The sequence below is a fragment of the Mustela erminea genome, chromosome 5, assembly GCF_009829155.1.
Source record: "Mustela erminea isolate mMusErm1 chromosome 5, mMusErm1.Pri, whole genome shotgun sequence".
In the NCBI taxonomy this organism is placed as follows: domain Eukaryota; kingdom Metazoa; phylum Chordata; class Mammalia; order Carnivora; family Mustelidae; genus Mustela; species Mustela erminea.
Window position 1 is genome coordinate 71,537,679 of NC_045618.1, and position 15,023 is coordinate 71,552,701.

Below are 15,023 nucleotides of genomic sequence, written 5' to 3' on the forward strand. Positions count from 1 at the left end.
GGCTCTCTGCTCAGCAGGGAGCCTGCTTCTCCCTCTCACTCTGCCAAATAAATGAATAAAAACTTCTTTAAGAGTGCTTATTTTTTCACTTGGGAGGAAAAAGCTTTGGATAGAGGTATTTCATTTAATAAAGATTTTATTTACTTGAGAGAGCATGCGAGCAGGAGGGAGGGGCAGAGGGAGAGTCACAAGCAGGCTCCACACTGAGTGCAGAGCCCAACACGGGGCTCGAACCCACTATCCTGAGATCATGACCTGAGCCGAAGGCAGAGACTTAACCAACTGAGCCACCAACGTGTCCCTGGATAGTCTTAAAGTTCTTTAAACCTCAGCTTCCAAGTCTGTAAAGTGGGACTATCACCATCTGCCTCCTGGTTATTCTGAGGATTAGAACTAGTAGGGCCAGCATGGTGCTTGGCAAAGCATTCGGAATCCAGTGACCCCTCCCATGGTGTGCCTGCTCTGACAAGACCACAGGGCCATGTGGTCAACAGAAAGTTTGTGCCATACCTATGGAAATAAACGACAATCCACAGATGGGCCGCAGACCCAGCTAAGCAGGACAGGAGGACATCCTGAAGAGGCGATACCTGACTTGAACTTCCAAAGCCCACCTTGGGATCCAGCAGGGAGGATGAGGTGGGGCAGAGCAGCCAAAATGCACAAAAACCCAAGACCCAGAACAGTTAGGGAAAAATGGATTTTCTGAAGTCACAGACTTGCTTCTGAACATTTTTTATTCACAACTAGGATTATGCAAAAGCGATTCAATTCATCATTTCAACCAAAACAAGTCATGTCATGATTGCTTTAAAACAAACTGTTGGAAACAATATACAGTTGTCTGCTGAATAATGGGTTTAGGAGTGCCAACTCTCTGCACAGTCGAAAAGCCGAGAATAACTTTTACCTCCCCAGAAACTTAACTGCTAATCGTTTACTGCTGACCAGAAGCCTTACTGATAACACAGTTGATACATATTTTGCTTGTTAAATGTATTATACATTCTTATAATAAAACAAGCTAGAAAAAATTTATGAAGAAAACCAAAAGGAAGAGAAAATTCATTACAGCACCGTATCATATTTATATTAAAAAAAAAAAAAAAAAGCTGTAAGTGGACCCGCGCAGTTCAAACCTGTATTCCTCAAAGGTCAGTACAATGTATACATGAGGGCACGTTTTATACTTTAGTCATTTTCTTCCTCTTCACCCCCCACTTTCCTCTTTCCGGAGGCCTCATCTCCTGAACAGATACAAAAGGGAAGATGTAAAATTCAATATCGAATGTTTCTAGGAATTCTGTCTACCATTGTTTGAGCTATCCTCAATAAAATACTAGCAAACTAAATCCAAAAATGTATTTTAAAAAATTAATTCACCAACTGACCAAGTGGAGGTTCAATATTTGCAACTCAGTTGGGGCTTCTGGGTGGCTCAGTCATTAAGCATCTGCCTCTGGCTCAGGTCATGATCCCAGGGTCCTGGGATTGAGCCCCGCATTGGACTCCCTGCTCAGCCGGAAGCCTGCTTCTCCCTCTGCCAATCTCTCATGAATAAATAAAATCTTTTTTAAAAAATTAAAATTAAAAAATAAAGCAGTTCTGAGCTGATGGGGGAGCTAGCCCTTCACATTAGAAGTCCACCCCAAAGCAGCAACCCATGTCCACGACACGAGTCGACTGGCCCCACAAATCAGGGCTTCTCCTGGGCAACGATCAGGGCAGGAGGGACACTTCCTCCTCACTCTACACTGGCTGACATTCCAATCATATTACTTGAAATATGTTCCCCTGCTTCCTCAGTATTTCACTTCTTCTATCTAAAATTCAGTATATTGGGGCGCCTGGGTGGCTCAGTGGGTTAAAGCCTCTGCCTTCAGCTCAGGTCATGATCCCAGGGTCCTGGGATCGAGCCCCGCATCGGGCTCTTTGCTCAGCAGGGAGCCTGCTTCCTCCCCTCTCTCTCTGCCTGCCTCTCTGCCTACTTGTGATCTCTGTCAAATAAAATAAATAAAATCTGGGCGCCTGGGTGGCTCAGGTCATGATCTCAGGGTCCTGGGATCGAGTCCCACATCGGGCTCTCTGCTCAGCAGGTAGCCTGCTTCCCTCTCTCTCTCTCTGCCTGCCTCTCTGTCTACTTGTGATTTCTCTCTGTCAAATAAATAAACAAAAAAAAAATCTTTAAATAAAATAAAATCTTTAAAATAAATAAATAAATAAATAAATAAAAATAATAAAATTCAGTATATTAAAGCCTGTAGTTTACTTCTTTTTGTTTTTTTGTTGTTGTGTTTTACAATTTTATTTATTTCAGAGATAGAAGAAAGCATGAGTGGGGAGAGGGAGAAGCCGGCTGCCCACCTGGCGGAAAGCCCAACAAGGGCCTCGATCCAAGGACCCTGAGCTAAAGGCGGACACTTAATGGAATGAGCCCCCAACATTCTTAAAATTTTGATGAGAAGGGATATATAACTTTCAGACATGCTTAAATGACTTCAATTTGAGAGTTTTTGTTCTGAGAGAGAGTCATCACTTTTAAACACCCAACAGCTTTTATGCACATATTAAAAACCACAAAGTTTAGGGCGCTTGGGTGGCTCAGTGGGTGAAAGCCATCAGGTCATGATCCCAGGGTCCTGGGATCGAGTCCCGCATCAGGCTCTCTGCTAAGCGGGGAGCCTGCTTCCCCCATCTCTGCCTGCTTCTCTGCCTACTTGTGATCTCTGTCAAATAAATAAATAAAATCTTTAAACAAAACAAAACAAAAAACTACAACATTTAAATACTGCATCAATTACACAAGAAGGCAAACTGCTCATTACATGTTTTCCTCCACAAGGACATAAATTATTTAATTGATTTTGTTTATTTTCCTAGCTAAGCTTTTCTGTGGGAAAATGGCCCTAAGAAAAAGAGTAAAAATACAAGTCCTCTGTACTGTTATCCTCACTAAATCACAGCGGGGCAGGGAGTAAAAGCCCACCAGCCCCTGCAACCCTCAGAAGACATGTTACCTCCATGCCCAGCTCACCTTGGAGCTCCCGTTGGTAATGGTTTTTAATGGCTTCAGCATCTTCCTCCTCCTCCTCACAGGCACTGCTGGGGTCCTGGCAGGGGACACTCAGCCCCCGCTGGTTCTGCTTCTCCCACAGATGGATTGTCTCGTGAGTAGAAGCCCTCAATCGTTCTTCTTTCTGTAAAGAAGCAAACCTTTTTAACTGAAAAAATGAACTACCTTTCTGCCCACTTGAACTTAGATTTACTGCATTTCTTGTCTTCAGAAAACAGTTCTCTCCATGCCACACCCATTACCTCACACCGTCATCACTCAGTGCAGTTGAGTTCCAAGGCGTGAAGGGAGCACAGGCTGAAGGGGCAGAAGGCCCCCTCATGCTAACCACCCAGTCAGGTCTGGCACACACGTGGCCTCGGGAGCTGCAGTGTCCCCCCTGCTGCCAGGCAGAGCCCAAAGAGCAGCAAGCAGCCTCAGGAACCTCAGCCACGCCCAGTGGACACCTGAGGGAGGCTGTGTCTGCTGACCCGAGACAGACACCCGGTGCGCACGGGCTCCACCGAACTACAGTGGTGAGCAGATGGTCCCGTCTGGGCCCTTCCCCGCCAGAGAGCTTCCCCACAGCTCCTGATGACAGGACGGGGAGGCGCTGGTAGGGGAGGATCCCTGAGCCCCAAAGCAGAACAGTCACACACGTCCTCCGCCTGGCCATCCACACACTGGTGTTCACAAGGCAGAGCTGGTGTTGAGAGAGTCAGGAACATCTTTTCGACCTTCCTAGCTATCTGGCTAACAAAGTTTTATGATAGCTGTCAAAGGTTACATTTTTTTAATTATCAGATTTCCCCTGAAATCTCATAAACTGAACAGAGAACACGAGTGTCTGGCTTGCTGTATCTTACCAGTGGCCACTGACATGCCACACTTGGGTTGAAGCTGGCTCCCTGATAGGAGCAAGATAAGATGGTTATGGCCACACAAAATTGTGAATTAATATTCTGGAAAGTACAGCTCTTAATACCCAAAAAATCCCAGGATAAAGCTTACCCGACGTACTTTAATCATCTCTGTGCGCTGGCATTCAGGGTCACGGCCAGCCATCGGTAAGAGTCTAATCCTCTGGGTCTTCGAGCATCTCTTCTCAAGCGGCAGGGTCATCTTCCTGTGTGTGGCACAGTCTGTAGAGTGAGGTCTGCTGGGAGACAAGAATGCCTCACTGTAGACTAAGAACAGTCAGAGGTGGTTCTATCAACGCACCAACAGCCATGGACAGTGACTACTACCCCTTCAGCGGAGGGGGAGGCCAGGCCACGGGTCCTGGCACTCTGAGCCTCCTCACTCTCTGCTTCCTCCCTCTGTCCCATCTCCAGAGAATGCCCATGGGGCGAAGTGCAAGTAGAGGAAGGAGGAGAGCAGGAGGTAAGGTCAAAGGCTTTTCCAAAGAAACAACCCCACCCCCTCACCCTCCCACCCCCAGACGACATTCAGAGAGAAAAGAAGGGACAGGAAATCTCAGTTCCGTAAGGGTGGTGCAGAGGCCAGAAGTGATTCAAGAATGAAACGGGCATCCCTCCATCTGAATATGATTAGAAGGAAGGTCAAAGCAAGGAGCCTCAGGACAGCACTGGACTGGGAGTCCCCAGTGCAGAAAGCAGTACATCATATCAGAAAGAAGAAAGGGAGATCCTTAGGAGAGCGTCCCTGAGACGGGAGGGAGATGGGACGTATGGAATGTGAAACACCGAGCACAATGGAAAAAAGCAAGCCATAGAATCCTTTGTCTCTTATACCTCCATTCGAGAAAGTTCGGGAAGAGGCTGGATTTGAACAGCATTTATTACACCAAGTCTCTGCACCGCATGACATCGTATGTATTATTTGACTTAACTGACACTCATCCCTGTGAAGTCAATATTATCTTCATTTTATAGATAAGGAAACTAAAAATTAGAGTGAGGGGCACTTGGGTGGTTCAGTCAGTTAAGCTTCTACCGTAGGCTCAACTCATCGATCCCAGCATCCTGGGGTCGAGCCCCACATTGGGCTCCACGCTCAGTGAGCTTGCTTCTCCCTCTTCCTCTGCCTGCCACTCCCCCTGCTTGTGCGCTCTCTCTCAAATACATAAATTTCTTTAAAAAAATTATAAAGTTGTGTGACCATTATTACAATCTGATTTATTTACTTATAAAGGTTTTATTTATTTATTTGAGAGAGAGAGGGAGAACACAAGTTGGGGTGGGAAGAACAGAAGGAGAGGAAGAAGGCTCCCTGCTGAGCAGGGAGTCCCACAAGGGACTCGATCCCAGAACATGGGCATCATGACCTGAGCCGAAGGCAGACACTTAACCGACTGAGCCACCCAGGCACCCCTACAATCTGATTTTAGAACATTTCCATGACCTCAAAAAGAAACCTTGTGCACACTGTTAGTCGGCTAAATGCCCCACTTGGAGGACAGCCGCATGAAAGACAACAGCGCGGGGACCTTAGGGGAAGGCGTGTGCAGGAGCAGAGCGAATAGCATCCAGTGAAAAGGCTAGATATGGAGCACCCGTCGGCTTGGGGTCGAGCTGCAGCCCCTGTGGTCATCTCGCCCTTTTCTCTACCGTGTGCACACATCAACAACAGGCTTCTGCTTGGCCAGCCTCCCAGCTAAATTCCATGGAAGGCAAAGGACATGGGCCAGCCGAGCACTGAAGACCAGTCTCCTAGGCCTCCTATCAGGTGCACTGACCACCGTGAATTCATTCACTGGTCTTTTGGTTTATAGGGGGGCTTGGGTTGGTTTTGACAGCGTGGACTGACTCTCTGAGAAACAGAGATCTGTGGTAGAGGTGAACCAAACCACGCGCCTGGTGAGCTGCACCTTGAAATCATGTCTGTCAGAGCTGAGCCAGGCTTTCTGCACGACTCTCCGCCTTGCTGCTCGTTAACTACCAGTAACAACTGGTCAGCATGAACAGTTACCTAAAGGTGAGCTTGGATTTAAACACAGCTTGTCCCTGTAGACCAGTGTCTTCTCGAACGAACAGGTGGTTGTGGTTGCCCTGCATTGGGGCTTTGTAGACATCAAACACTTCACTGCCTAGATGCAGGGAGAGGCTGCAAACAAGAAACTGTTCAGTACTGGGGTGGACATTCGACAAAGCCCCCAGTTTCCATTCTCCCCTATAGGCTTTACTGAAAATGCTATGGAACCGTGTCCTGAATTCATGAGAAAAACAGAGGTGCTGTAAATAACATATTCCCTTTTAAAGCCAAAGGTGGTAAAATTCATCCTTCAACTTGAAATATAATTGTTTTGTCATTTTCCCAATCTCTACCACTTCGTAAGACAGAAACACTTTGGTCCCAAAATACCAGTGTGTACTGCCCAATAGTAGCTCCTGCAAGCGAGCTAGCATTAGGCTTTCCCCCCAGGAGGCTGCTACCATGAATCTGATCACACCCTGGGCCCACTTCTAAGGTGTCATCTCCGAGGCCTAGATTTGTTTAATTCTTTAACGGAAGATGGCCCCAAAGTAAGGTCCTGCACAGAGAACCCCGTTCTTCCCAGGCATTCCTCTGGGTCTTCCAGGGCCCTCCGGGCATCATGGGCTCACCTCCCATCTGACCACTTGACCACCCGAGCGTTGCTCTCCTTAATTTCATTTCCTTCCTCGTCCCGGCGTTTCCTCCATCTTATCGTATTTTCTACCTGGTTCAAAACACAAAAGCATTAGAAAACCAATGTAACAATTGCGTGTTCTTTTTCCCTCCAGTGACTTACAATCATGTGCCAAGAGTTGGTATGTAGTGCTAAAGGAAGCTCACAGGAGAACTAGTGCGTTAGGCAATGCTGAAACCCTCCCCCTACAAACACCGAGAGATACTGGTTAAACTATTTTGTTTAAATCTTTTGCAAGCTCATGGCAGTGGAAGCAGAATCCAAGTATAACGCAGGACGGAGGGATTACCACACACACCAGGAGCTCCAAAGAAGAGAGGGTGAGGCTTTGGGTCCACATGGGATAGACAGTTAAAATGGGGACCTGTGCCTATCGCAAGTACACCTGAAGGGCTGTGAACCCGACGAAAGAGGGACTAGTAAGCCTAACCTAGTAAGACAGGGAAGTCCTGGGCATTAAATGAAAAATTAAAAGATAAAAGAATATAAAGTTAAGAAATCAACAATTTCAACTTGAGACTTCTACTTTGCCCTGTTTTTTAGTTCAAAGGTGTCTACCCATATAGGAGGCAACTCCAAATCACAAAGGTAGCATAAAAATTGGTTCTGCCCCCACAGAAGCTCATCTCCACCCGAAGCAAGAAGACAAGAGCCCTGTGAGAACACCACAGTGTCCTGCCATCCCAGGTCTTCTTGAGAGGAACCGCCTGCAGACAAGGCCTCTCTTTGTGTGTAGTCGGAATCCCATAGAGAGCCTGAGAGAATGCTACTGAGGAAGCTGCAAGGACCTACCCACGATAAAATGCAGAGGCAGTTCATATACCTAAAAATATTTATCCTAAAGGAAGTAGCTAACAATTTTCAAGAATCTTTATCATTACTTCCATTGAAAAATTATAATTGGGAGGAAAAGGTTAGAAAAGTGAGAATTACAGGGATTTTTTAAAAAGGGTATGTAACTTCTCCCCTAAAAATATTCTCAAAAGACATTTCAGTCCTTGTTCTAAAGAGTAAACATAAAAGATCATTTCATAATCTCGTCTCAAATAATTATCTGTTTTACTTAACAAAAAACTTGGAAAGAAAAAAAAAAAAAGAATCAAGTATAGAATAGTACCTTTAATCTTAACCTGGTTCTATCTTCCTCGTCAAGCACTTTCTCACCTTCAAATTCATCTTCGTAATACTGAGGATCGAAAGGTCTAAAAACCATTTTTTAATCTCATATTAGCCATTTTTGTAATGAATATTATTAATGCTTATAAAATAATCATCTTTACAACATGCACCAATATGTTAAAAGTCACAGAGACAAACAACTTCATGTAATATTTTAAGAAAGTATGCAAATTAGTATACTTTCTTGAAATCTGATTTTAAAATATCGGAAATAAAATCCAAGTGTGACTAACAATTCCAAACCTTGTTTGAGGAAATAGGTCTTCTAAAATATAAATAAGACATGGTCTTATCTTTCTACTTTTTTTTTTTTAAAAGAAAAGTATCCTGCTAATTACTCAAGAGCTTATACACATGAACCTTCACAAAAAATACCCATCAATACTATTTTGTTGTCCAGAATCATTGTCTCTTCTAGTCACAGTGGCTTTTGCACTGAACATTTATGATTTCTCTAGCAAACTTTCTCCATCTCATTTTCTGATTTTTCAGCTTTACACTAGTGAAAAACACCTTTGTCGGCTATCATGCCGGTTTATTTGTAAGTGACAAATGCTAGAAGACTCATTCACATTAGAATTCTCACATTGAGGGACACCTGGGTGTCTGAGTCAGTTGGTCAGGCATCTGCTTTCAGCTCAGGTACTAATCCCGGAGTCCCAGGATTAAGCACCAAATCAGGCTCCCCACTCATCAGGGAGTCTGCTTCTCCCTCTGACCCTCCCCTCTCTGGTGCACTCTCTAATAAATAAATAAAATCTTTAGGGACACCTGGGTGGCTCAGTCGGTTAAGCATCTGCCTTCAGCTCAGGTCATGCTCCCAGAGTCCTGGGATGGAGACCTTCGTCAGGGTCCCTGCTCAGCAGGAAGCCTGCTTCTCCCTCTGCCTGCTGCTCCCCCTGCTTGTGCTCACCCACACTCTGACAAATAAATAAATAAAATCTTAATAAAATAAAACCTTTAAAAATAAAATAAAATATCACAGCAGTAACTCATCATTTTTTACCACAGCACATCCTAAATTTACTTTTCCAGAGGTATATGAGGAATCTCCCATCTTTATAATTACCCAACTTATGATAAGAAAAAATATTTACATCTCACATATTTTAAATTAGTATCTTGAAAAAAAAAAAAAAACTTTAATCAGTCCTCTTACTTGGGTTCTATGCTGAGAAATTTAGGTAGTTTAACAAAGTACAATTCATTTCCTAAATCAGAGTTGATACTGGGGATTTCTACTTCTATTCTGGTTTCAGAAATCCGCTCTTCCTCCTGTTGGTCCTGAGGCACTCCACGTTCATCCTAAGAGAGGAATCAGGATGTGAGAGCTTGAAGTGAAACTGAAAATGCTCTAGCTCTTCTAGAGTACTGGGAGATACAGATGTGACTGAAAATAAATTCAGATACCACTTCAGAAACAAAAGAGTTAGCAACCCCTCTAGGCCTCTCCCTAAAATTTCATCCTCTCCCCCAAAAATATCACCATGGGAAACAAGATCTTTTAGCCGGCATTACTAGAAAAAATATCAATTTTGTCGACATATCTGGTTTGCATAAGACAGTAAATGACAGAACTGTGAAGATGTACAATCCCCCAGTATGAAGTAACTTTTTTAAATCAGAGAAGAAAGTTAAATAGCACACGCTTTCTGGCACAGATTTGTGTTAGGAAAAACTTAAATCAGAGACGCCTGGGTGGCTCATTTGGTTAAGCGTCTTCCTGAGGCTCAGGTCCTGATCCCAGGATCCTTGCTCAGCAGGGAGCCTGCTTCTCCTTCTGCTTGCCCCTCCCCCTGCTTGTTTTCTCTCTCTCTCCCTCTAGATCTCTGATAAATAAATAAAATCTTAAAAATCTTAAAAAAAAAAAAAAAGAAAGAAACAAAGAAACAAAGATAGAAAAGAAAAGGAAAACTTAAATCAAGGGGCACCCTTGGTGGCTCAGTCGTTAAGCGTCTGCCTTCAGCTCAGGTCATGATCTCAGGGTCCTGGGATTGAGCCCCCAGGGAGCCTGCTTCTTCCTTTCCTCCCTGCTCATGCTCTCTCTCACTATCTCTACCTATCTCTCTCAAATAAATAAATAAAATCTTTAAAAATAAATAAATAAATGAAAAGAAAAACTTAAAGGTTTTCAAATTACGAGTCTTCACAGTTTAGCCCCAAAGTTTGGCATCAACCTCATTCTGAGCAGTTCTTTCTGTACCTGCAAATATCCACAATTCTCAACATAACTGAGAAAGTCACCCATTCCTCGGGTGTTTCAGACCACTACTCAATTATCAATATCCTCTCTCCGTAGAAACCAGACACTTCAGCTTTTGAAGCTTTCTTTTTACTTGGAGCCATGGGACCTGTTGAGGTTAATGATTATACTCACAGCAGGCTGCCCTGGAATAGATTGTTCACTGTCCCCATCGCTCTCTGAAGAAATGTCATCTATGTCTCCAAACAGATCCATGGTCCTACTGTGACCTTCAATGCCAGGAGAAAAACACAAAGTATTAATTTCTCTGAGGTGCTTCATATGGTTTTTAGCCCATCACTTCAACACTGCCCCAAGATTCAGAAACCAAATCTCCACAAAGCCAACCTTGAATTTGCTCCCTGAGCCTGACAAGTATCTATGGAGAAGGAAGGTGGCCAGTTTGGTTGGTGGAAGGCAAAGCTGCTGTGATAGCCAGCTTTCAACACAGTTCCCAGTGGTTCCTGCCTCTGATAGTCCTGCCCTTGCAGTCTCCTCCAACATGTGTCACAGTTGGTCTATGTGACCAATAGAATACAACCTCACTTTTAAGGCGAGGCCAAGATATTGTGGCTTTTCCACCTCCTTTCTCTCCTCAGCTCACTGCTCTGGAGAAGGCAGCTGCCATGACATGAAGACACTCAAACTGCTAAGGAGAGGCTCATGGGGCAACTAACTGAGGCCGCCTGCAAAGAGCACGAGTGAGCCATCTTAGAAACAGATCGTTCTGTCCCAGGCAAGCCTGTAGATAAAGGATTCTCAACCAACAGCTTGCCTGGAGCTTCATCAAAGACCATGAGCCACAGCTACCCTGCTAAACCAGTCATGACCCTCAGAAATTATGGAATATTAGATGTTGTTTTCATCTGGCCCTCCCAGGGTAGAAGCTGAATAGCTGGAGATGGTGAGGGGTGGTATGCAGGTCACACAAGATAGGTTTAATCCAACACTCTTATCTCCCTAAGCCTTTGGATTCCCTCCACATAATGCCAGGGAAGCTTCATTACAAGTAGGCCACCAGTAGGTTGCAGCTAACCAGCTCTGGACCACGTCCTGCTGTATGTGTTAACACACCAGATCCTGAATATGTAAGTGCCCCAAACCAGTCCATTTGGCCCAAGCTATTGTTACAGTCTGTCCTTCATCTCACATTCCTAGAACATAGTTCCACAGTATTCCCTAGGCTTTTCCCTTTATCAGCAAAGCCTTGTAGTTCTTCTGGCATATAAGCATTTCTTCTTCAGCTAGGAGTTCATGCTTTGTCAGGGTAGGATGAGATCCTAGTGATGGGCTGACTGGTAGCAAGTGGGGCAGACAGCATGCAGTTGGCTGAGTCTTGAGGAGAATGGAAACTGCCACAGCTAACATTATTACCATGTTTTCAAGCAAGGAAAGCCCAGGCTCCTCAGACACAGGGAAGCAAACTGCTTCTCAGAGGCACAGAGTGACTAGCAAATGGAGTTTTCCTGTTTCATCTGAGTCCAAAGAGACATCCCACCCTTAGCTTCTTTCTCTAGCAATGTCGTTTCACATGAGAGACTTCAAGAGGCTATGAATTCAACTAATGTTGCAATTCTGCAACCGCACAAGTGAATGTTTAATATTCAGCTACCTCAGCCCTCTGCCTCCCAGACAGGAGATTCGTTTAAGGCTGTGAGGAAAGCTCACTGGTTCTCTGGCCCTGACCTGAGCTGAATGTTTAAAGACCTAAGCTTGTAATATTCTTCCATAAGTGCTCCAGGGCATTCCGAAGTACCCACCCCTCACCACAGTCCGCAGTATCGTCACTACGCCTAACAGCCACTTGAGCCCTCAACCAGAGGGGTGATCGGATGCAGTGCCACCAACCATGCGTTACCAGCATCCCCTTTCATTGGCGAGGAGCTCAGACCTGCATTCAAACTCATCTACAAATCACATCTTTGAGGATTTCTCTCCTGGACTACCCAGTCAGGTCCAAGTTGGGAACAGAAAACACACCAGCAGTCTATACAGATAGAATTAAATTTTTTTAAAAAATTGTTTTTTACTTAGGTTTCCACCTCTAGAAATGAGGGAACAAAGGAAGAGGTGGACTTATTAAACATTAAAAACTTAACAGTATGGAGCTGAAACTCATACCTGAGGAAGAGAAGTGTCCAGCTGGCACTGATGCCTCGGGCGGGGCAGCGCGGGGAGATACAATGAAGCTGGCTCTCCAAGTGCTGGTAAAGCTGCAAACTGGATGAGCTGCTGTGGGAAGGTACTGCCTCTGCTGAGGTGAAGGTGTTTGTGGGCCCTCTTAGAAAAACTGCAAGTTGACAGGAAGCTTCCAGAAAGTTCCATAAACAAACAGGAAGGAGCAATCTCTTCTTTGTTATTCAGTCTTCCAGTCTCTCTCCAGCGCCCCCTAACAGGGGGCAGCTGGCAAAGATGAGATGTGCCTGCAGAATCTTGGCCCCAGCACCACCAAGCTTGGTAAAAAAAAAAAGGGTGGGTTTGGAGATGAAAAGACAAGAAGAGCTTAATAACGAATACATGTTTCTACTAGTTAAAAAAACAAAAACAAAGTATATTGCCTTAAAAAGGACAGACAGAATGAAGGCTCTTAAAAGCCAGGCATAGTTTTAATAATTTGTTAAACCAAGAAACAGCAAGAGACTGAAGGTTTTGGTGTTAGGCAAGTGGCACACGAGGAAAAAAAAAAAAGTGGCACCTTGGTGATTTGGGACCTTCTTTTTGGATGTCATTTTTCTTTCTCCATAGTCAGGTTTCAGGTAAGCCTCCCACAACCAGCACTCCCAGACTGTACCAACAGCACTAGAAAGGAAGTTGGGTAGACTCTGTTCATAAGGGAAAGATTAATTAGTCTATGTAGAAGAAAATCACAGAAAAGACAAAAAATGTGTGTGGTAAATTTAAAACATACCTGCACAGGCGCCTGGTTGGCTCAGTCAGTTTCATCAAGTCATGATCTCAGGGTCATGAGATCAAGACCTGAGTCAGCCTCCACGTGGCTGCTTGAGTCTCTCTCCCTCGGCCCCTCCCCTAACTTGTGAGCACATGACCCCACCCCCCAAAATAAATAAACCCTTTAAAAAGATTTTAAAAAATAATACATACCTGAAAATTCTTTGCCATTCCAACCATCAAGAGGAGTCAAATTTCCTTCCCTTTGAATATAGGTACACATGAGTGACTCACTTTAATCAACAGGTGTTGGATTTGGATGTGATAGGTAATATAGCTTTTACCTGGCTCCCTCTCTTAGGATGCTCAGTTTTGGATCCCAGCCATTATGCTGTGAGAAAGTAGGGCCAGGACTGAGATGCAAAAGTGAGACACTTACCTTGAGTGAAAAATACAAGGGATGTCAAAATCTCAGTGACCTAGATGACCACACTGCAATACAATGTTTTTTTATTTATTTTAAAAATACATTTGCTTATTTTAGAGAGCGTGAGTGTGCACACAAGCAGGGGGAGGGGCAGAAGAAGAGGGAGAGAACTCCAAGCCGGCTCTGGCTCCCTGCTGAGCACATGACCACAGGGCTTGATCTCACCACTCTGTGATCATGAGCTGATCTCACCACTCTGTGATCATGAGCTGAGCTGAAATCCAGAGTTGGCTGCTTAACTGACTGAGCCACTGAGGAGCCCCAATACAATGTTTTTTAAAGCCTCTTGTGAAAGACCCAGGAATACATTATCAAATTTTTAAGAAAAGCATGGATCCATCCAGCTCTGTACTTGCACAATTGTCCTCACTTGTTTTACCCTAATTTCAGCCATCAGGTCCTGTTTACATAAAATTCTGACATTTTAATCATTATGGATTTTTGCATTAGTTCCTTTTTTTTAAACGTCATATATCATGGTATCATTTATCTTGATTACTATAATGGGCTGAATAGAGACCCTCCCACACAAGGTTCATATCTACCCAGAACTTCAGAATGTGACTTTACTTAGCAGTAGGGTCTTTCCAGATATAATTAAGAAGTCTACTGGATAGGGTTGGTCCTAAACACACTGCTTGGTGTCCTTATATAAGAAGAGGAAGACCTGGAGACATACAGAGACACAGATCAAACAAAGGGAAATAAGCCATGTAAAGGCCAAGGAAAGAACAGAGTTCTGCTGCCAAAAGCCAAGGACTGCCAGGAGGCCCCAGAAGCTCGAACACACAGCAAGGCAGGATTCTTCCCGAGAGCTTTCAGAGGGAGAGTGACCCTGCCAATACTTTGATTTAGGATTTCTAGGCTCCAGAACTGTAAGAGAATATTTCTGTGGTTTTAAGCTACCCAGTTTGTGGTACAGAGTTATAGCAGCCCTAACAAACTGAAACAAGCACAAGAAGCTCTTTCTGGGCCCTTAAACTCAGAACTCCAGAGGAATGCCTCACTTGCCTCACCTGACCCTGACTAGGAGGCTTCTTTGTAGGGGGTAGGGGAGGGGGAGAGCAGCAGGAATTCACTAAAACTTAAGACTTCCTGTGAAGTTTAAACAAAATCAACTTGCTTTAGATAAAGTAGATTTCCTGAAAAGAGACTTGCTTTAAAAAAATTTTTATTACAATTAAAATTACACAAAAGCAAATCAATTCATTTCAATCAAAATAACTCATGTTTACATATTTAATAAACTGTACAAAAATACATAAAATGTTTTCACATTGTGCTTCAATCATCATCTTCTTCCTCTTCATCACTGATCACATACTTCTTATGCTTTTTACTCGCTTTATCATCATCTTCTGCTTTTCTCTTTCCAGAAGGTTCCCCTTCCTAAACAAATAAAATTTTTAAAAATCTGAAAATCAATAGAAAATATTTCTAGGAAGATTTATCAAAAGTACTCTGAGCTGAATGATCCTCTGAAAACACAAAATAAAGTAATTTTTAAAATAAGAACATTTACCAAATGAATAAAACCAGTGGT

The 15,023-nt window shown here is 43.9% G+C and overlaps 2 protein-coding genes across 4 annotated transcripts in view; both read right to left on the bottom strand.

Annotated features, from left to right (window-relative positions):
* Positions 1-232: 232 nt before the first annotated feature.
* On the bottom strand, positions 233-13,549 carry LOC116591076 (RNA polymerase-associated protein LEO1-like). Of its 3 annotated transcripts, none has more exons than XM_032343742.1 (10): positions 12,800-13,549; positions 12,226-12,557; positions 10,240-10,334; positions 9,022-9,167; positions 7,801-7,885; positions 6,619-6,713; positions 5,984-6,118; positions 4,073-4,208; positions 3,035-3,197; positions 233-1,247 (listed from the first exon to the last, which is right to left on the bottom strand). In XM_032343742.1, the coding sequence occupies exons 3-10, from the start codon at positions 10,318-10,320 to the stop codon at positions 1,192-1,194; spliced, it is 897 nt and encodes a 298-aa protein (XP_032199633.1). In that variant the 5' UTR covers positions 10,321-10,334; positions 12,226-12,557; positions 12,800-13,549; the 3' UTR covers positions 233-1,191. The 3 variants fall into 3 exon arrangements, with proteins under 3 accessions (XP_032199633.1, XP_032199632.1, XP_032199631.1); XM_032343741.1 differs by having other exon boundaries at positions 4,073-4,211; XM_032343740.1 differs by lacking the exon at positions 233-1,247 and having other exon boundaries at positions 2,726-3,197; positions 4,073-4,211.
* Positions 13,550-13,721: 172 nt separating this feature from the next.
* The window catches only part of LEO1 (LEO1 homolog, Paf1/RNA polymerase II complex component), a 45,511-nt gene continuing 44,209 nt past the window's right edge, over positions 13,722-15,023 (bottom strand). Inside the window, exon 12 of the mRNA XM_032343743.1 lies at positions 13,722-14,869. Within this exon, the coding sequence (XP_032199634.1) occupies positions 14,765-14,869 (105 nt within the window). The 3' untranslated portion in view covers positions 13,722-14,764. The remainder of the gene's footprint in view (positions 14,870-15,023) is intronic.

Bases quoted from the DNA above. Each gene is read 5' to 3' on its own strand.
- LOC116591076 (XM_032343740.1), bottom strand. From the start codon at position 10,320: ATGGATCTGTTTGGAGACATAGATGACATTTCTTCAGAGAGCGATGGG. The intron at 6,714-7,800 runs GTACTATTCTAT...GTTTTGAACCAG, and splicing joins GAACCAGGTTAAGATTAAAG to GTAGAAAATACGATAAGATG. The intron at 4,212-5,983 runs GTAACTGTTCAT...CTTGTCTCCCAG, and splicing joins AAATCCAAGCTCACCTTTAG to CAGACCTCACTCTACAGACT.